The sequence below is a fragment of the Mobula hypostoma genome, chromosome 4 (assembly GCF_963921235.1).
Source record: "Mobula hypostoma chromosome 4, sMobHyp1.1, whole genome shotgun sequence".
Classification (NCBI taxonomy): Eukaryota; Metazoa; Chordata; class Chondrichthyes; order Myliobatiformes; family Myliobatidae; genus Mobula; species Mobula hypostoma.
The window spans coordinates 103,109,751-103,132,468 of NC_086100.1; the positions used below are offsets into that span (position 1 = coordinate 103,109,751).

Here is a 22,718-nt window from a genome sequence, read left to right on the forward strand (position 1 = left end):
TTTTATTTGAAAAGGTGACAAATGAGATTGATGAAGGCAGGACAATCAGTATTGCCCACATAGATTTTAGAAAGGCATCTGACAGAGCCTTACATGGCAGACTGTGTGGGCACATGGCCAAGTGGTTAAGGCATTTGATTAGTGACCTGAAGGTCGTGAGTTCGAACCCAGCTGAGGCAGCGTGTTGTGTCCTTGAGCAAGGCATGTAACCACACAGTGCTCTGCGATGACACTGGTGCCAAGCTGTATCGGCCCTTGCCCTTCCCTTGGACAACATCGATGTCGTGGAGAGGGGAGACTTGCAGCATGGGCAACTGCTGCTCTTCCATACAAACTTGCCCTGGAGAGTGAAGACTTTCCAGGTGCAGATCCATGGTCTTGCAAGACTAATGGATGCCTTTAAACATGGCAGACAGAACCACAAGGTCAAGGTACGCGAGATTCAAGGAAACTGCCTAACTGGATCCAAGACTGGCTTGGCAACAGGAGGCAGAACATAGTGATGGGAAGGTGCTTTCCTGGAGAAATCAGTGACTGTTGGGTGTACTATAGGGATTGGTTCTGGGACATTTTTTGCTTGTGATGTATATTAACGATTTGGATGTGATCAGCAACTTTGCAGTGGCATTTGGATGGTAACAGGATTTAGATCAGTTATAAAGATGGCAGAGACTTGGCATTTGGAATTAAATCTCATCAGGCATAAGGTGGTGTATCTGGGAATCAAATGGACGCAGAAAATACACTGCAAACAACAGGGCTCTACAGAATGTTGCTGAACAAAGATATCTACAGTTCCAAGTTTGTTGTTTCCTGAAAGAGGTAACACAGGTCCCTAGGGTGGTAAAGGCAGTGTATGGCATGCTTGCCTTCACTGGTTAGGGCTTCCAACTGATGGGATGATACATCATAAAGTTACATAACAGTTTCAGGTACACACAATATTGTGAACAGTTCTGGTCACCTGACTATACAAAGGATGTTACTGCACAGGAGAGAATAAAGAAATGCATCAAGGATGTTACCTCAATTGGATGACTTTAGATTGGGCAGGCTGGGCTTACTTTCCCTGGAGCAAAGTAGGCAGAATAACCCGATACTGTGTCTTGAAAAAGTATTCAGTCCTCACAACTTATTCCACATCTTACTGTCTCATTTTCCAAATTAAAAAAAATTGAAGTATGATTTTTTGAGCCAGTCTACAAAACAGTGTGCATCATATCAAATCAAAAGAAAAAACCCAAACCCTGTCCACAACTTACCAAAAATTAAAAAGTACAATTGTGAGGCTGATGAAAAATATTTGTCTTCTTTGTAGTTACTGCACTAACTGCCCTCAGGTGCAATAGCTTCCCAACTCAGCCAACTTTTTGATGTAGAAAATTGGAAGATCACCTGAATAAATATCCCCTCTCTCTGTAAGGTTCAAGAGTATGGTACATTTGCAACAGACCAAACCAGAATGAAGACAGCAGAGCCTTCAAGAAAAGTCAGGGAAATGATAATAGAGAAGCACAAATCTGGGGACGGGTACAACACCATCTCAGGGTGAACACTGAACATACCTGGGAGCTCAATGCAGTCCATTGTGGAAAAGTGGAGAGATATGAAACCACAGCCACACTGCTAAGGTCAGGCCTCCCTTCTAAACTTAGTCACCAAAGAAGAAAGGCACTTATATCAGAGGCTATATGATACCAATAGCCGCTGAGTGAACTGTAGAAGTCAGTGACTGCAACTGGAGATGACGTTCGTGGCTCCACAATCTCTAAGGCCTTGTACAAAAAGGGTATTTATGGAAGAGTGGCAATGAAGAAGCCCTGGCTAAAAAAAAACATATTCTTGCCCATAAAGACTTTGCAAAGTGCATCTTGGAAGATACCGTAAAGATGTAGAAGGTTTTCTGGTCAGATGAGACTAAAGTGGAACTTTTTGGCCTCAACACTTAGTATGTTTGGCGTAAATATAATATCGCACATCAGTCAGGGAATACCATCCCTAATGTATAGTGGAGGTAGCATCATTGTACGGAGATGCTTGTCAGCAGCAGGCTCTGGAAATCTGGTCAGGATTGATGAGAAGATGAATGCTGCCAACATTCTAACCTCTGCCAGAAAGCTTCAACTGTGGAGGAAGTTTGTCTTTCAGCAGGACAAGGACCCAAAGCACACTGTCAGAGCAACCATGGAGTGGCTTCAAATGAAGAAAATAGATGTTTTTGAGTGGCCCAGCCAGTGTTCTGACCTTAACCCAAGTGAACATCTCTGGGAAGACCTCAAGATTGCTGTCAACCACCACTCCCCAACCTGGCACAGCTTGAACAATTTTGCAAGGAGGAATGGGATAATCTTGCTCTATCAGGCTGTGTAAAGCTGATGTAGACTTATCCAAAAAGATCACTGGCTGTAATAGCTGTGAGAGGTGGTTCAACTAAGTATGAACGAAAGGGGATGACTACCTTCCAGTTTTTGAATTTTTACTTTTTCATGCTTCACAATTTTCCATTTTTTTTGGGTTCTACTGTGGGGGAAAAAGGATCATATAATTCACAAATAATTCTCAATCAAATTGATCAAAATCCTGGGTTGTAATTTTCATGTATGTGAACAAAATGTTGGAAGCTGAATACTTTTACAATGCATATAAGATTATGAGACACAGACAGGATATATTCATTTTCCCATGATGTAGGTATTTACAGACATGAAGGCATCGATTTAAGGAGAGAGCGAGAAGTTTAAAAAGGAACTGAGGGCATGTTTGAGTGTTCGATACCTGCAATACAGTGCTGAAGGTGATGGTGGACTTACTCCATTTGAGGTGTTTACACACTCTTGAACAGGCAAGAAAGGATACAGTCATCTGGGAAAATGGCATCAGTAGGTAAAAAGTCAGCATCAATGTGGTGGGCTTAGGGGCTTGTATTTTTTGTGCTTGATGTATCCTTGACCTGGAATATCAACAGTTTCTTTCTTTGCTAATGCTGACCCAATGGTATTTTCTACTTTTGACTGCTACATTATTTTTATTAAACAAATAATTTTCACGGGCTAATTGTCCATATTCCACCAATGAGTTACTGATAATAAAGATCTATGTTTAATCTAGTTAGAGTTAGCTTTATTTTACGAATAACAAGCAAGCAACTAAATTTAACATCAACAGAAAAGTGAGTGCAGTCTTTTCAACAGAGCTGGACAATATTTTACTACAGTTGTACAGGAGATTTTGAATTGTGTTCATTGCACAGTAACTCCATGTGAAAAGATTTGAAGAGCTACTGCAGGGAAGTTATTTAATTAAATTTGTACATTACCTGACCTAACTGAGGTCTTACAAGCTTTTCTGATCTCTAGCATCTGCAGTTGCTTTGTCTTTGCAAGCATTTTAATTTAATTTCTTTCAGCAATGTTCATGTTGAAGCAGGATTTCTCTTCAATCTGAAGTGATTTCCTTTTGTCTTTTAACTCATTTACTGCTATTTCCTTTTACATGAACAACTTCAAGATGTTACTGCCAGGCTATCATTTTTATATCCCCACCAATCATTCTACTGACCCCTCCCTTCCACCGAGTCGCCATTCTCTTTCTTTTCTCTACTACTTTTAATTCAACTCCAAGTTAAAATCAACTACCTGCAATATTTCAGTTTTGACAAAAAGTCACCAACCCAAAATGTTCTCAACATCTGTGTACAGCTTTTGAAGATTCCTTGTATATAGGGCATTTTGGCTGTCTATTCAGTTATAAAAAGTTTCAAATTATTGGGTCAGGTTTTGTTTGAAGGAAACCCTAAAGATTTTCTTTTTAAAGATTCCCAACTACCTTGTGGTACAGAAGCCAATTGGAAATGGTGTCAGGTTAGATGCAATCAGCACAAACAGTTTATTCAAAGATGCGATGTAACTGACTGAGCAATATCAACTGAAACTGTTGATGGAGGACTGGGCAAAGTGTAGATTATCAAAACAAAATGAATGGCATGGTAGCGAAGTGCTTAGAGCGATGCTACTACAGCGCTAACAGCCTAGGTGCAATTTCACCACCATCTGTAAGGAATCTGTACATTCTCCCTGTGTGTTCCCTTCAGAAGCTCTGTCTTTAGAATGTGAGAAGACACCATACAATTAGTTAACTGGTCACATGGGTTTAATTAGCAGCACAGGCTCAATGGGTCAGATCAGATGAGCTTGTTCCTGTGCTGCATCTTGAAATAAAATAAAATGAGTAAATAAAATCATGTGAGTCCAGATTGTATGGAACTAGTGCTTAATATATAAACAATTTCAAATCTGCAGAGAAATCCATTTTGAATTTATTACATCACAGCCCTTTTCAAAAGAGCTGTGAAGGTAGCTTAGAATAGGTAGTGAGTGCCATCACTTGCACAAGTATTATTGAATAAAGTTAGCAATTTTCCTTATAAATTTTGTAAGGCCATGTATAAAACGTGAATACAAGAAACAGGAGCAGGAGAAGGACAATCATCAAGAACATAGTCCATCTTTTACCCCAAAAACAGTTTTGGATTCTCTCCCAACATCCTTCTAATATCCAGAAATCTGTTGATCTTTTTGAAAGCAATCGATAAAGCAGCTCATTTCATTTGCCACAACTCAATATATACCCAGATGTTTGTATTGGTTCCCTAAGGTTCAACTTTCTGGTCAATCCATGCCAACAAACAAATCTGGATTGTCATTTTCACACTTTATAGACATCCGTGTGATCAAATTTTAATTCTTTGCCTACTTCTTGCTATACGATTACCCACTATTCTTGTTTCAAGGTTAAAAATGCCTGTAATAATGATGATAGCAAGGTAAACTGAATGAGTTTCATGTCAACTGGTAACACCTGTACTTACTTCAGGATCAGGCTGGCAATTAGTAGACAGTAGCTTTGAACATAATACCAGATGGAGTCAAATGCATTCATAGTTGACAAGGGGACCAAATATAAAACGGCTTCGTCCCCTTCAAAGGCAAATTATCATTTATGCGATAACTTCACTTTTGGGTCAGCTACATATTTGCACAAGCTGTTATGTTCCACTCCCCCCCCCCCCCACAAGAGTGAGAACAGCTTTGAATTCTGTCCTTTTGTTGAGATAAAGAGTTTGAAATAGTGCTGATTTCCAGAGTCAGGTACACAAGTGGTAGGTAATGGATGAGTTGACAGCTTCAAGTTCCTGGAAGTGAACATCACCAATAGCCCTGCCCTGGTCCAACCACATGGATTTCATTGCCAAGAAAGCTCACCAATATCGCTACTTCCATGGGGGGGGGGGGGGAAGGAGGGCTAAAGACATTTGGCATGTCTCCACTGACCCTTACTAATTTAAAAAAAAATTTGGACTCTTGACTCACAACCTTCCTCATTATGATTGTTGGAACCCACTGTTTTTTAAAATAATACTTTTTAATAGCGTTTGTACTTTTTATAAACTCATGTATTTTTCACAGTATATGTTGTTTCATCCCCACTTACTGGCAAAAAGCGGTATAGCAGCTAAACTAATGGTTTAATCACTCCTCTCAGTTTTCATTGGCCGAGTATTAACACATTACCCACATAATCTTTTAATTATGTGGCCTATTAACTAATTCATTCCTATATGAGAAACTTTCCTCATTTTATTATAAAAGTGATATTTTTCAGGAGACATCTTTATTCCTTTTGTCTTTGCATACAGTTTACTTAGTATTTGCATGTTTGTTTTTACTCTAAAATAAGGAATCATTAGAATTTAGACTGCTCACCATTTCTGACTCCCGGAAGAACCTCAAGGATCAGAAAATAAACAGAGATCCAACAGTTTGGTGCAAAATGTGGGACGATTACTTGAAGAAACAAACCAGACTAAGAAAGGAAGTTTTAAGCACATAGCTGGAAGGCAAGGCATTCCTCTGTTCCTCAATTGTCCAAGAATAAATATCTTCTGCACATCGTTAAAGGGAGTTTAAGAGTGAGCGGAGTCGTGGTTGTACAAACTGTGTAGGGCCGGTATAAATTCAGAGTCTGATACTATAGTAACAGTTATACGAGTTGTCGGACGAGAGGACAACAAAAGTTAAGATAGTGGATGGGTGTTTCTTTGGTTGTAACCTGATATTATAGTCACAACCGGGTTGTGAGTTTTGTGAGATGATGTCTAGAAGTGAACAGTACTTAAAATTAAAATTAATATGATGGCCAAAGCTTTGAAACAGACTGGCAGGCCCCTCAACTTCCCAGCTGAGGAAGGAAAAGATAACTGAAATCTTAAGCTCTTATTTAGATGACGCATATAAATGATACCATTGGTAAAGAGATACAGAAGAAATGTGCGAAGTCTAGTGAGGACTAGCTTATAAGTGATGTTGAAGTGATATGCTGCAAGATCAAAAAATGTGTGTTCAGGAGCCTAAAAGGAAAAAAAAACAGTATGGGCACCAGCACCCTAAACAGAGCTGTGAAGGAGTAAGTTTATTGAGTTGATTGATGCTTTAAAATGTGCGAGAACTGATTTACAAAATCAATTGGATGACAGAGAAAAAAATGCATACATGCCAATAGAGCAGAATGAAAAAGATAATAGATCAGCAAAAAAGATTTCTGCATTATTGGAACAGGTAAACAGACATCATGCAAAGTTTGCCTGTAGTTAAGAGCTCTGTTCAGAGTTGCAAAGTGAATTGAGGCAAATCTGCTTGGCATTGGAAAGTCCTTCAGTGACTGGTTCAGCCAACCCAGTGGGCGGTGTTAATGATGATGTCAATCACATTGAATGGCAGCCAACACTGACTAATCACCAAACAGAGTGATACCTTGGGAACTCCACAGAACTGCAGAGATGCTGACTTAGAGACCTCTAGTGGCTCAAGTGATGATGACTGTAATGAGGTAATTGGTCTGGTAGCCATGGCAAAACTTGCTCCAGTAAAAGACTAAGAGAATGAAAACACAAAAGACCAATGACGGAAATTATGAAAAAAAACAGGAAATTTGTTATTGTCCAGCAGATCTAGAGAGAAAATTGACAAATGATCCAGGGAAGTTCTGCATCCTAAAAAGGGAAACTTAAAGACTTAGATTGAACTTCAATGTATTAACAATAAATAAAAATTGTATCTATATGATGACATTCAAATTTTAACTACCATGCTAATAATTCAACAAATAAATCAGTTGACACGCGAGTTGAAGATAGTACAGGAGAGGATAAACAGAATTTACCAGCAGGTCAGGAAGAAATTAAGGCATGGTTGGGGGGACAAGCCCCAAACCAGAGTGATTGGAAGAAAGTGGCTGATTGCAAACAAAAGCCTTCAGAGGATGTTTCTGAATATGAAGACCGCAATAGGACAGTTTGGCTCAGTTACTCAGGAGAATCAGGAATAAACAAATGGATATGGAAGTTACGTGGTAGAGGAGGACAATGGGCTAGATCTTCTTGGTATAGAGACGACAACCTCAACAGCAAGCTCAACCTTCTACCTCATAAGGCACAACTTTAGGCTATAATTGCAGATGTAATGGAGATGTTGTCAAAGTTGCAAAAATGACTAGGCCCAACCCTGCAGCCAGTTTATGCACACTAAAATCAGTGGACATAGAAGACTATGATGGTCATGACTGTGCAAGAACACAACATGCCAAGGAGATGCAAATCAGAAAGAAGTGCTCTTGTTGAACCCAGATCTGATTCTGTACACTGATGGGTCCTCAACTATTGAGGGAGGAATTTGAATAGCTGGTCTGCTGTTGTTACAGAAGAGGAAGTAACAGACTCAAGAGACATGGCTCCTGATACCTCTGCACCACAGGCAGAAGTGAAAGCTTTAATTGCAGCCTGTAAGCTAGCAGAAAGAGGATCAGCTAATATCTACACAAATTCTCGATATGCTTTTGGAGTTTTTCAAAACTTTGTAAATTTATGGGGACAAAGGATTTCTTATAGCTGTGGGAACGCCAATCAAGAATGGCGTACTAGTACAAGAACTCATGGAAGTCATGCAACTATCAGAAGTTACAGTATTAAAATGTAAAAGTCACTCTTAAATGACCACAATGGAAAGTCATGGAAATGCATTTGCAGATACAATTCTGCCAGGGTCCCTTGTAGAATCAAAAGGGTGGACCATTAGAAATCACTGTTTTTAATAATAGTTTTAATAAGATTTGTACTTTTCAAACAAACTCATGTATTTTTCTACAGCAAGTGTTGGTTCATCCCCACTCACTGGCAGAAAGTGGTATAGCAGCAGAACTAACAGTTTATCACCTGTCTCATTTTCCATTTAGTATTAATACATTGTTTTAATTATGTATCCTATTAACTAATTAATTTTTATCCAGGAATTTTCCTGATCTTATTATAAAAGTGAGAGATTTTTCAGAGGTGGCATTCCTTTTCACTTCGCATGCATTCACCTCTCAACTTCGCTTCTCAGCTCTATTCAGTTTGCTTAGTATTTGTATGTTTGTTTGTACTCTTAAAATAAACAGTCGTTAGAATTAAGACTGCTCTTCATTTTTGACCCCCAGAAGAATCCCACGGATCAAAAAAAAACAGATCTTGTATCTTCTTGCTTACCTGCACAGCACTTTCTGTGTATTGTTATTGTTTCTACCTTGCTCTGCTTCAATACACATGCAAGCACACAGTGCAAGACAACCTTCTCACTGTATCTTGGTACATGTGACAATAATAAACCAATTCCAATATTACCAGGTTCAGCCAACTGACTAAAAATGCTGGTGCTTCTTTGGAACAAAAGAGAATGTGGGAAGACTTCGTTTTTAAATATATTACAATTAAATTTCACTTCAAAGTAAATTTAATATCCAAGTACATATATGCTCCACTCACTTTATACTTATGACTGCGAGGCTAAGTACAGCTCCAATGTCACATTTAAGTTTCCTGACAGCACCACTGTTGTTAGCCAAATCAAAGATGGTGATGAATCAGCATATAGGAAAGGGACTGAAAATCCACATAGTGCACAACAACTACCTCTTGCTCAACATCAACAAAACCAAAGAATTTATTGTTGACTGCAGGAGGGGGGAAACCAGAGGTCCATGAGCCAGCCCTCATCAGGGGATCAGTGGTGGAGAGGATAAGTAACTTTTCAGCTCCTTGACATTAGCATTTCAGAGGATCTGTCCTGGGACCAGCACACAATTGCCATTAGAAAAGCACACAGTGCCTCTACCTTAGAAGTTTACGCAGATTCAGCACGTCATCTAAAACTTGTACAGAGAGTATCCTGTCTGAATGCATCGTGGTCTGGTAGAGGAACAGTGATGCCCAAGAATGGAAAAACCTGACTGAAAGAGTAAATAGCTCAAGCCCTCCCCACCATTGAGCACACTACTGTTGCTGGCCAAATCAAAGATGTTGCCAAATTGGCATATAGGAAGGAGATTGAAAATTTGGCTGAAGTTGATTAGTGACTACAGGAGGAGGAAACTCGAGGTACACAAGGAGCACTGCCACAAGAATGCAGCATCCATCAAGGACTCCCACTATCTAGGTCTAGGCCATGCTCTTGTCGCTACTGCCACTGGGAAGGTGGTACAGGAGCCTCAGGTCCCACACCACTAAGTTCAAGAACAGTTATTACCCTTCAATCATCAAGATCCTCAACCAGCATTGAGTCCACAACCTACGGACTCACTTTCAAAGACTCTACAACCCATGTTCTCAATATTATTTACTTTTTTTGGGTATTTTCACAACTTATCTTCTTTTGCACATTGGTTGTCCGACAGTCCTTGTTTTGTATAGTTTTCCCACTAATTCTAATGCATTACTTTGTTCCAGTGTGAATGCCTGCAAGAAAATGGATCTCAGGGTGGTACATGGTCTCATATATAAAGTTCAATAATGCATTTACTTTGAACTTTATTACCTTCCACTACCCAAGATTCATCTTCCTGTAGGCATTTACAGGAAAAAAGAAATGCACCAATTATGAAATGGCCAGTTGCCCAAATGTCCAAGATCAGTGTGCATTGAATATAAAACAACTGGAGAGAAGAAGAGAAGTATTTTATCCCAGGGGCTGATGAGTAGCTGAGCATCCCATTCCTGAATGATCAATAATGGCAGCACACTGGGAATGGTGACTGGCGTAGAAATTGGAATGGAGTGGTGGGAGTGCTGTGAGGGTTGAAGAAAGGGCTCTGGGGAACAGTGGAAAGTCAAAGGGGAAAGATGAACTTCATGGATTGTTGGGGGGGATGACAACAAGATGAAAGGGAGAATAGGTGGGAAGCACAAGGAAAGCAGCATCAATGAGTGAACGATGGTCAACACATCGACCCATGCAGCAGACTCATTGGACTTGCTTCCACTTGCCATGGACCAAGACCACACTCGATCAAACCGGTGTCATTGTTGATGGGCAGCACTTCAAAAGAAATCACTCTTCAATGTGAAGTCTGGGACCTGGCAAGTCCAGGCATGCAGAAAGCCCCAACAGCAACAAACTTTGCTCTGCCACTATTGCCCAGGAACTAAAATGCCTTGCCAGTAACATCACTATCTGAGTATTATAACCAGTGATAGGCATTTCAGCAAAAGTGTGATTACACTGCCTGGAAGGGGAAAACCACAGAGAGGAACACCATATAACCATATAACAATTACAGCATGGAAACAGGCCATCTCGGCCCTTCTAGTCCGTGCCAAACTCTTACTCTCACCTAGTCCCACTGACCTGCACTTGATCCATAACCCTCCATTCCTTTCCTGTCCATATAGCTATCCAATTTAACTTTAAACAACAACATCGAACCTGCCTCAACCACTTCTGCTGGAAGCTCGTTCCACACAGCTACCACTCTCTGAGTAAAGAAGTTCCCCCCCATGTTACCCCTAAACTTTTGTCCTTTAACTCTCAACTCATGTCCTCTTGTTTGAATCTTCCCCACTCTCAATGGAAAAAGCCTATCCACGTCAACTCTATCAATCCCCCTCATAATTTTAAGCACCTCTATCAAGTCCCCCCTCAAACTTCTACACTCCAAAGAATAAAGACCTAACTTGTTCAACCTTTCTCTGTAACTTAGGAGATGCAACCCAGGCCACATTTTAGTAAAACTCTGTACTCTCTCAATTTTATTGACATCTTTCCTATAATTCGGTGACCAGAACTGTACACAATACTCCAAATTTGGCCTTACCAATGCCTTGTACAATTTTAACATTACATCCCAACTCCTATACTCAATGCTCTGATTAATAAAGGCCAGCATACCAAAAGCTTTCTTTACCACCCTATCCACATGAGATTCCACCTTCAGGGAACTATGCACCATTATTCCAAGATCCCTCTGTCCTACAGCATTCTTCAATGTCCTACCGTTTATCATGTATGTCCTATTTTGATTAGTCCTACCAAAATGTAGCACGTCACATTTTTCAGCATTAAACTCCATTTGCCATCTTTCAGCCCACTCTTCTAACTGGCCTAAATCTCTCTGCAAGTTTTGAAAACCTACCTCATCATCCACAACACCACCCATCTTAGTATTATCTGCATACTTACTAATCCAATTTACCACTCCATCATCCAGATCACTAATATATATGACAAACAACAACGGACCCAGTACACATCCCTGAGGCACACCGCTACACACCGTTCTCCAATCTGACACATAGGCTATGTCCACACTACGCCGGATAATTTTGAAAACGCCGGTTTTGAGTAAAAATGACAGGTGTCCACACTAAGCGTTTTTCAAAATATCTCCGTCCACATTAGATGGATATTTGGGCGAATCTCCTCCTACTGGGCATGCGCAGGACACACAGAAAACAAGCGAAGCGGAAACGGTACACTTGGTGCAAGTTTGTCTAGTTACAGAGTATTAAAACTTAAAAGGAATTGCTCTTGGCTCTTGCCGAGGACTTAAAACTAAAAAAAAAACAAATGCAGGAGCATATGGAGGCAACCGACAGGGAATTCACAGACAGTATGACCTGGTTGACGACGAACATTGAAAAACTGACCAACTCTGTTGCATTAATAAAGCACCTTGTTAAATGTATAAAACATGACTGTGTCAGTGTTATCTTCTATTTCCATACAATATTACATTAGGCTGTTACACATCTATTGTCAGAGAAGTACTTGCATAAATAGGTAAACCACCTTGGTTCTTGATCCTCCAAAATACTCCGCATGGAATTTAAACTGGAGGTGGCGGAGGGTATTTTCTGTCCTTACCTTCATACAAGCAAGGACAGAAAACAGGGCAAAGTGAATATACTTATTTATTCAGTAAGCTTTGGGTCGAAGTATTTGGTGAGTACATTTCTAACTCTTCTGGCTTCAGTCTCGTTGCCGTCTGTTCTGAAATTGTTAGGTTCTGCAAAGTGCAGAATCAAATATCTTTGTGATGATTGTACACTCTAAACAATAAAGTAGTAGTAATAATAATAAGAATAATAAGAAGAAAATGAAATGCTGGGCTGCCGCCATCTGTTCCGGCACATCATGACAGCGGTTTTAAAAAGCTCCGGTTACCCCGTACACACTGCAACGGATATTAGGTGTTGTCAGATTTATCCACTCTGGAGACCGTTTCTGAAAATCTCCGTTTTCGGGAGCTAAAAACGCTGGTTCAGTGTGGACAGAGGGTCAAAACGAAGAGAAAAAGCTTTGTTTTCAAAATTATCCAGCGTAGTGTGGACGTAGTCACAGTTATCCACCACTACTCTCTGGGCGTCTCCCATCTAGCTACTGCTGAGTCCATTTTACTACTTCCATATTAATGCCTAATGATTGAACCTTCCTAACTAACCTTCCGTGTGGAACCTTGTCAAAGGCCTTTCTGAAGTCTATATAGACAACATCCACCGCTTTACCCTCGTCAACTTTCTTAGTAACCTCATCAAAAAATTCAGTAAGATTTGTCAAACATGACCTTCCACGCACAAATCCATGTTGACTGTTCCTATCAGACCCTGTCTGTCCAGATAATTATATATACCATCTCTAAGAATACTTTCCATCAATTTACCCACCATTGACGTCAAACTCACAGGCCGATAATTGCCAGGTTTACTCTTAGAACACTTTTTAAACAATTGAACCACAACCAATACGCCAATCCTCCGGCACCATCCCCATTTCTAACGACATTTGAAATATTTCTGTCAGAGCCCCTAACTTCCTACACTAACTTCCCTCAAGGTCCTAGGGAATATCTTGTCTGGACCCGGAGACTTATCCACTTTTATATTCCTTAAAAGCGCCAGTACTTCCTCCTCTTTAATTGTCATACTTTCCATAACTACCCTTCTTGTTTCCTTTACCTTATACAATTCACCATCTTCATGGGATGGGCTTCACTTCTAAGAATGAATTATTCTGATGCCTCAGCAATTCCTCCATGGAACAAGTGAATGCCACATGACACTTCAACTCACTGCAACCTGGAAACAGCATTGCTCTCCATGGAAAACCACTTGTTACAAAGTTCAGTCAATACACCTATCAGGTCAAAAGTTCAAAGTAAATTTATTATTAGAGTATGCCTGTCACCATATACTATTGAGATTTATTTTCCTTCAGACACTCACAGTAGGATAAAATACAATAGGATCAATTAAAAACTACACAAAAGACTGAAAGACAACCTGTGCACAAAAGGCAATCTGTGCAAATACATAATAAGTAAATAAATAATACTGAGAAAATTAGCTGTAGAGCCCTTAAAAGTGAATCCATAGGTTGAGGAGGCAGTTCAGAGTTGAGGTGAGTGAAGTTATCCATTCTGGTTCAGGACCCTGATGGCTGAAGATTAACAACTGTTCCTGAACCTGGTGGTGTAGGACCCAAGGCTCATGTACTTCCTTCCCAATGGTAGCAGCAAGAAATGAACATGGCCTGGTTGGCGGGGGTCCTTGATGATGGATGCTGCTTTCTTGTGGCAGCACTGCCTGTAGATATGCTCAATGGTGGGGGAGGAGGTTCCTGTGATGTACTGGGCTTATATCCAAAACACATACACCTCTTCTTGGAAAGTTATGAACAAGGTCAGAGAGGATTTCAGCTCCAAAAAGATCCTGGGAAAATCTAATCATCCAGTAAGGTGTGATTGACAAGGAAGGAGTAGGGAAAGCTAACTCCAGTGGGATATTCCTCATGATCAAGCTCCTGGAGAACAGTCTTGCCACAACAAACACTCCATTTGGTAGTGCCAAGCAGAAGATTTCATGGGACAGATTAAGAAGAGCCAACATGGTTTTGTGCAGGGAATCAGGTCTCATGAGTTTTTCTTGAGGCACTCGGAAAAATGATGAAGGCAAAGCAGTAGATATGACACCTAGACTAAATACTTCATTAAGGCTTTTGACAAGATCTCGCATGGTGGGCTGGTCCAGAAGATTAAGGCAGGAGTCAGAGGCACATTGACAAACTGGATCAAACTTGGCTTGTGATAAGAGATTGAAAATAGTGGTAAAATGGTGTTACTCTACTCCCCCACCCCCGGACTGGAAGTTTTGAGAGATGGTTTCCCAAAGTTTTAGAGCTGGGATCTTTATACACCTAAATTAGATGAGAATGTAGGTGGTCTGATAAGCTTCAGATGGCATGAAAATTGATAGAGTCATAGCAAAAGTAAGTGATGAGCTGGAAAGTTGGATGCAACAGGGGCAAATAGAATCTAATCCATTCAAGTCTAACGCAATACATTTTGTGAAGCTAAATACTTATGGTGGGAGTTGGAGAAGAGAGGCACAAGGGTGGAGGAAAAAGAGGGAAATTTTATTTCCAATTAGTAAACGTCTGGAACCTCAGGAGCAGTGATGTACTCAGGGGCCTCGTGAAGAATATCAACAACTCCCTGAAATATAGGGTATCCTGCACAAGAACTCCCAGGTCCCTTTGCATCTCTAATTTCTGAAAACAGTCTATGCCTTTATTCCTACTACCACACATTTCACTACACTAATTTCCATTTGCCACTTTGCCTATTCTCCTAATTGATCTACATCCTTCTGCAGACTCCTTTCTTCCTCAACACCACCTACTCCTCCACCCAGACTTAGCATCGCCCACAAACTTGGTCACAAAGTCATCTATTTCCAACATACAAACCACTGAAACATAACATGAAAAGAAACTGTTTCACTGATCCTTGTGAAACACCAGACACCAACAGCCAACCAGAAAAGGTCCCCTTTACTCACACACTGAAATCTGCCAGTAAGCCAATCTTCTATCCATGTTAGCACTTTTTCTGTAATCCATGGGCTCTTACCTTGTTCTGCAGACTCATGTGCAGCACCTTGTCAAAGGCCATCTGAAAATCCAAGTAAACAACATCCACTGACTCTCCTTTGTTTGTCCTGCCTGTTATTTCCTCAAAATATACCAACAGATTTGCCAGGCAAGATTTCCCCGCAAGGAAACCACGCTGACTTGGGCCTATTTTATTATGTGCCTTCAAGTATCCCAAAACCCATCCTTAGTAATGAAGTTCAACATCTCACCAATCACTGAAGTCAGGCAAACTGGCCTATGGGTTTTCCATCTTTTGCTTTGCTCATTTCTTTAAAGAGTGGAGTGACATTTGCAATTTTACATTCCTCCAGAACCATTCCAGTAACTAGTGATTCTTCAAAGTTCATTGCTTTTATGCTGTCTTTGACTTCCCTTGTCAGCCACGTTTGCCTCATCTTCCCTTTAGAATACTTTTCCATCTTTAGGTTGTATCTATCCTGTGCCTTTCACATTGCTCTCAGGAACCCCAGCCATTGTTGATCTGCTGTCATCCCTGCTAGTATCCCTTTCCAGTCAACTTTGGCCAGCTCTTCTCTTATGCCTCTGTAGTTACCTTTACTCCACTGTAATACTGATATATCTGATATCTCTCTCTCTCTCCTCTGCACGATGAATTTTATCATTTTATGATCATTGCTTCCCAAGGGTTCCTTCACCTTAAGCTCACTAATCAGATCTTGTTCATTCTACTGACTAATTTTGCTGTCAACTGCCTATCCTTCCTCACAGTCTCACTACACGCTGTATCTACTTGTATACCATCTGCCCTATCCTTTGCTCTATCACTCCAGTTCCCACCCCACTGCCAAATTAGTTTCATCAGGATATTGCCCAAAAGAAGGAGCTGCAATCAAAAGGAAAGATTGGACAACCTGGATTAATTCTCATAGGAACATAGAAAACTGGAAGGTAAGAATTGTATAAGGGGATGAGGGCCTGAGGCCTAATGGAAGTGAATGGAATTAGTGTAGATAGGCATATTGGTTGGCATCGAGATGGGTCAAAAGAAGCCATTTCGCTCCTACGATTCCCATCTCCCAGGCAGCTTTTGATAACTATTCAAGTAAGAAACCCACAATTCACAATAAACATCAATTACAATTGGAATGACCACCTTCTAAACTATTTCATCCTCCAAAAGTCACAACAGAAATTCTGCCATTATAAAATTAATAACAAATTCTTCAGCATCAACAACAGGTTCACTTCAAGAATGTCACAGACAAGCAGTTAATTCACACTCAACAATGGTGCCCACTATCTGAACTGCCCCAAGGTTCACAACAAACAGAGCATGTGAAGAGACTCAGTTTCTTTATCAGGATATACCAGGACTGGTTTGTTGTTAATGACCAGGAAATCATAGATCCAATTAACCACAAATGATTGGAAGCTCCACCATACTTTGAAGGAAAATAAGTAACTCTGGAGGCATCATAAAGGTGAACCCAAACAGAAAATCTGCAGTCTGAATACAGGAATAAGGAACCTGGAGCAGGACTGAGAACAATTTGCCTCATGATATGATCATGGCTGATCTGCCCCACCTCAAAATATCTATCACCTCTTTAAACACCTTCTCTGAACTAACCTCCTTCCCCTCTCCACCCACAGCACTATGTAGAGTTTTAGAGATTCAACACCATCAGCGAGAAATCCCTACACACCCAAATTTAAAATAACCACCATTTATTTTGTAACTACACCCTCTCAGTCAATGTTCTTCCATTAGTGAAAACACTTCAATATTATACCCTCTTATAATCCTCCATGTTTCAATAAGATCACATTCTATTCTTCTGAAGAAGCGAGTCCCAAATGAGGCTGTACAACCCCTCTCTAAGGGAGTGGTTTCGTGTCCTAAGGAGTTGTTAAAGGAAACAGAAGTCACTGGGGGGGGGGGGCGTTCAAGATTTTTTTTTGGGGGGGGAGGAGAAGAGTAAGCGGAACCCTAATTTAAGGCATGAGACCAGACTGACCTTGTCAACTCGCTGCTGTCATCACCACCCAAAAGCATTCCTAGTTTTTCTTTTAATTTAGCCCCATTAATGATGGATAAATATGTACGGTGCAAGTCTGAAGGTTGTGAAGCCTTGAATTCTAATCCTGTTAAGAAACAGCAACTACAGAAAGTGCATCAATACAAGGTTACATACCGGAGTACCGTTTTATTCCATGCCCATCATATTAGTAATGCCCCATGTCTTATTTGTAATACTGTACTGTCCAATGAAAGCGTCAAGATTGTAGGAATATTTCTGTAAAAGATACCCTGATAAAGGCAACTTAAGGTATTATTCAGTTCCAGAAAGCAGCATTTGAAAATGTGTTGCACACTTGAGTCATTTGCCAAGAAAGCTAAAATTGACCTTGATAGTGTCTCATCGCTTCTTATAGCATTTCCAAAATGATAGCAAAGTATGGAAAATCTCATTCAATTGGTGTAAGATTAATAATGCCCGTTGTATCAGAAGTGTGCGTTGCTGTTCTCAAATTGAATTTTAAAATTAGTTCCTTTGAGTAATAACTCTGCTGCTTGTCTTATTGATAAAATGAATGAAGACATTGAGCACCAACTATGCACAGAGCTACAAAAAACAGAATTTGGGATACAACTGGATGAGTCTCACTGCATTGTTAATGGCATATGTACAGTTTATCAAAAATGGAAAAGTTTTATGAAGATATTCTCTTTTGTAAAAAGTCTTTTGTACAAATGGATTTCCCCCCGTCCCCCCAGCTCCCTTCTTGGACATCCCAGGAAACCCAGCCAGCCATTGGATCGCACGGTGATAACCCCACCTTTCTCCAGCTTTGTACGTCTCGGGTGTATACAACTTTGGTCCTGCCAGATCTCTGAGGTTGGGAGGTTTCGCCCGCCTGAACCCCGGTTTGTGTGAATGCTGTGCGAGTTACTGCCCCTAGCAAGAAATAACAGATCGTACACCGCATACAATTTATAAAGAAGTATATTTAATAATGTTAATATAAACAATTATTAAATGAAAGGGAAAAAAAAGGCCTATTACTCTTAAACAGTCAAATGTGCATAAGTTGGAGCTCATCTTGAAAGCACACACCACCTTCCGGACATCACTCAAAATCGATCATGAACAAATGGGTCTCCCACGGGAGTACTGGTTCTTCCTTCTTGAAGCCATTCATTTGCACAAAGCACCTTCTGCAACAGGGATGGCATCCTCAGCCAACTTCTTCCCCCCATCTTCTCCCAGCTCCTGCCAACAAAGACAAAGACCAAGTGTTCTCCAGAACCTTCACCCAATTGCACTATTGATTGGCTAACAGCACATTCCTAAGTTGAATAACAAGCCTCTTATCATTGTTCAAACCCAAACAAGCTGAAAGCAGAACAGACTGCTCTTACAGAACTGCCAAAATGAAAATGATGAAGCGTTTGAACACTTGCTTCTTCACATTGAAGTGCGTTGGCAATCAAACGGCTGCTGCTTAAAATGTTTCTTTGATCTTTTTGACACTGTGGTTAAATTTTTGCTCAAAGTTGACAAGAGTTTGGGAAACAAAGATTTAATTTCTACGTAGTGATATGGCATACCTAGCCGATCTGTATGGCAAAATGAACATTTTAAATATGAAACTGCAGGGTGAGAATTTCAATTTAATCCAGACAAAAAGTGCTATGACCAATTTTCTGATAAAAGTGGAAATATACAAACCAAACATTGGGAGAAGAATGTTCTCACAGTTTCTCTGCATGGAAAGTATGGCATTTCCTTTTATAGATGGTGATTTGCAAGAATACTGCTTACTGCTGCAGTCACTGAAGACTTTTCAGAATCTATTCAAGGATTTGAACCATCTGCAAATTCTGGAATGAGTAATTAACCCATTTCTTTGCAAAGTGAAAGAACAGGAAGAGAGCTTGCATGAAGAAATAATCAAAATTCAGAATGATGAAGCAAAATTGCTTTCCAATATGTTTCTTGGTTTTTGGCGAAGAGTCAAACTGCCCTTCATTGCATTTCCATCCTCCTATACCTTGTTGAAAGAGGCTTCAGTGCAGTGAATCACATACTCATTAAAAAAACAGAAACCGTTTGGCCATTGATAAGCTTGGCGGCTTAAGGCTTTTAGTCACAACTTGAATCAGATATTTCAAATCTTACTAAAAACCACCAAACTGAGGGATCACATTGATATTGAAGCTGCTGTACAGTGCATTGGTACAGGCTTAAAGACAAATAAAAATTAGAAGCAAAATCACTTACCTCATGTTAGCATATGGTAGACATGTTTTTTTAACACTATGAGGGTGATGGAAAGTAATTGTGCTTAAGAGGATGTTGGCAAGTTTGTAGGTACTTTAGGGGGCACCTTGGCAGGTATAAGAGTGCTTTAGGGGGTGTTGGGAATTAAAAGGTTGGGAAACACAGATCGAAAGCACTCATAATTAGACAACCTTATCAACTACAGAATCTCATTTGGACTACCTCTAATACTACACAGCTATATCTTGCTAATTGTACACAATACTGATTATATGCAAGGATTCCTTAGTGCTATCCAGGTCTCGGCTGCTCCAAGATCCAGACCCACTTCGCAGAAAGTCAAGAATGAAGTGCATCAACCTCATCTTTCCTCATTTAGAAGAAGCTCCTTCTTAATAACTTTCTAACCAAAGTTGTGCAAAAAAAAACTCATACTTTACCACCAAGTTTTGTTCAGGCACCCTTGCTACTTCTCTCCTATCCTCCAGCCAGTTAAGGAAGCTCCCACAAAGTTTATTTACTCACCCATGTTTCAACAGATCACCCTGTTACTCAAGATACAGCAAACCTGTTCTCTTTGCAAACTACTATCCATATCTCAACAGACCCCTCAGTAATCTTTACTCAAACTTGCTCCTAATATGGCCCCTAAAGTTTCTTCAGATAGATAAAGTGTAAAAGGGAGGCGAGAGAAGATATCAGACTGCTGGAAAACAACACTGGAGAGGTAGTAATGGGGTACAAGGAAATGGCAGACGAACTGAATAAGTCTTCACTGTGGAAGACACTAGCAATACGCCAGAAGTTTGAGAGTGTCAGGGGCAGAAGTGAGTGAATTTGCCATTACGAGGGAGAAAGTGCTTGGGAAGCTGAAAGGTCTTACGATAAATGTGTCAACTGGACCAGATGGTGTACACCCCAGGGTTCTGAAAGTGGTGGCTGAAGAGATCAAGGCAGCGTTAATAATTGATCTTTCAAGAATCACTAGATTCTGACATGGTTCTGGAGGAATGGAAAATTGCAAATGTCACTCCTCTCTCCAAGAAGGGAGAGAGGCAGAAGAAAGGAAATTACAGGTCAGTTAGTCCGACCTCAGTGGTTGGGAAGATGTTGGAGTCAATTGCTAAGGATATGGTTTCAGGGTACCATATCATATTTCAGGGTACCATTTGGTAAAATCGGCTGAAGTCAGCATGGTTTCCTTAAGGGGAAATCTTGCCTGCTATATCTGTTGCGATTCTTTGAAGTAGTAACAAGCAGGATATGGCAAAGAAGAATCAGTAGATGTTGTGTAATTGGATTTTCAGAAGGCCTTTGACAAGGTGCCGAACACGAGGCTGCTGAACAGGTTAAGAGCCCATGGAATTACGTGAAAGGTATCAGCATGGATAGAGCATTGGCTGATTGGCAGGAAGCAAAGAGTAGGAATAAAGAGAGCCACATCTGGTTGGCTGCCGGTGACAAGTGGTGTTTCACCGGGGTTTGTGTTGGGACCACTTCTTTTTATGTAACATTTCAATGATTTGGATGATAGAATTGATGACTTAGTAGTCATGTTTACAGATGATATGAAGATATTGCAAGCAGTTTTGGGTCCCTTATCTAAGGAAGGATGTACTGACATTGGAGAGGGTTCAAAGGTAGTTCATGAAAATGATTCTAGCATTGAAGGCTTATCAGGAGTAGTGTTTGATAGCTCTGGGCCTTTACTTAGTGGAATTCAAATTTGGTCCGGGGGGGGGGGGGGCTCATTGAAACCTGTTGAATGGCCTCGATAGAGTGGATGTGGAGAGGATGTTTCCTATGGTGGAAGGGCCCAAGACCAAAGAACACAGCCTCAGAAGAGAGGGACATCTATTCAGAATAGAGATGAGGAATTTCTTTAGCCAAAGTGTGACATATCTGTGGAATTTGTTGCCACAGGTAGCTGTAGGCTATATCATTGGGTATATTTCAGGCAGAGGTTGATAGATTCATGATTAACCAGGGCAAGTAGGGATACAGGGAGAAGGAGGGAGAATGGGGCCGAGAGGGAAAATGGATCAGCCATGATGAAATGATGCAGCAGACTCAATGGGCCAAATTCCTCCCCTATGGCTTATGACCCTCTCTCCTATCAGATTCCTTCCTTTCCAACCCCCCCCAACCTATCTTCTTACCCATCTTCTTCTAGCTAGTCTTTTTGCCTCTCTCCCCACCTTTTGATTCCCTCTTTCTTTCCAGTCCTGATGAAAATGTCGACTTTATTTATTTCCATAGAGGCTGCCTAGCCTGTTGAATTCCTCTAGAGAAGCTCCTGGGTGTATGCCCTTGCAGAGCAAAGATGCAGTATTATAATATGCACCGCTTTCTGCAGCTATAACAAATCATTATCGATGTCAAATAGTTTGTATCTTTTGATATGCGTCCTCTAGCAGCTCATCCCATCATCCAGCAGAGCTGACTGCCCACAAGTCAGTGGGTACAGGGTAGTTTACCTCACGGAGACCACCATCGCTGCTGCGGCTACAGAGCTGCGGGCCGACCCGAGCGAGCACGCGTTTCCCGCTGATCCTCGTCACCATTCCGCCGGACAGCAGCTATTTCCATCCCCACCCTCCACAACACGCTCCGTACCCCGCTGCTGACTCACCTCCAGCTGGTTCCCGACCTCTGAGGTCATCGTCAGAGACTACAGAAATTTAAATAGACGAACTAAAAGAAAACACACAACCTCCAGGCGGAAAGCACAGCTTCGCCCCCAGTGCACTCAAAATATCGTCCTGACCTCCTAACCGCCGCGCTTCTCCGTTCCGCCTTTCGAGCTGCAACCGCAATTCACGTTGAGGTTCCAAGGGGAGGGGAGGGGAGGAAGGGGAGGGGAGGGGAGGGGAGGGGAGGGGAGGGGAGGGGAGGGGAGGGGAGGGGGGAGGGGAGGGGAGGAAGGGGAGGGGAGGGGAGGGGAGGAAGGGGAGGGGAGGGGAGGGGAGGGGAAGGGGAGGGGAGGGGAGGGGAGGGGAGGGGAGGGGAGGGGAGGGGAGGGGAGGGGAGGGGAGGGGAGGAAGGGGAGGGGAGGGGAGGGGAGGGGAGGAAGGGGAGGGGAGGGGAGGGGAGGGGAGGGGAGGGGAGGAAGGGGAGGGGAGGGGAGGGGAGGGGAGGGAGGGGAGGGGAGGGGAGGGGAGGGGAGGAAGGGGAGGAA

The 22,718-nt window shown here is 41.4% G+C and overlaps 1 protein-coding gene across 3 annotated transcripts in view; it reads right to left on the reverse strand.

Moving 5' to 3' along the window:
• The window catches only part of tmem192 (transmembrane protein 192), a 62,467-nt gene extending 40,157 nt beyond the window's left edge, over positions 1–22,310 (reverse strand). For 2 of the 3 annotated variants that reach the window (XM_063046323.1, XM_063046320.1), the window contains exon 1: positions 22,018–22,135. In XM_063046323.1, coding sequence (XP_062902393.1) covers positions 22,018–22,104 — 87 coding nt within the window. In that variant the 5' untranslated portion in view covers positions 22,105–22,135. Of the gene's footprint in view, positions 1–22,017; positions 22,136–22,172 lie in introns of those variants that run through there. The other variant, XM_063046321.1, reaches the window with a different exon arrangement.
• Between the last annotated feature and the right edge of the window lie 408 nt (positions 22,311–22,718).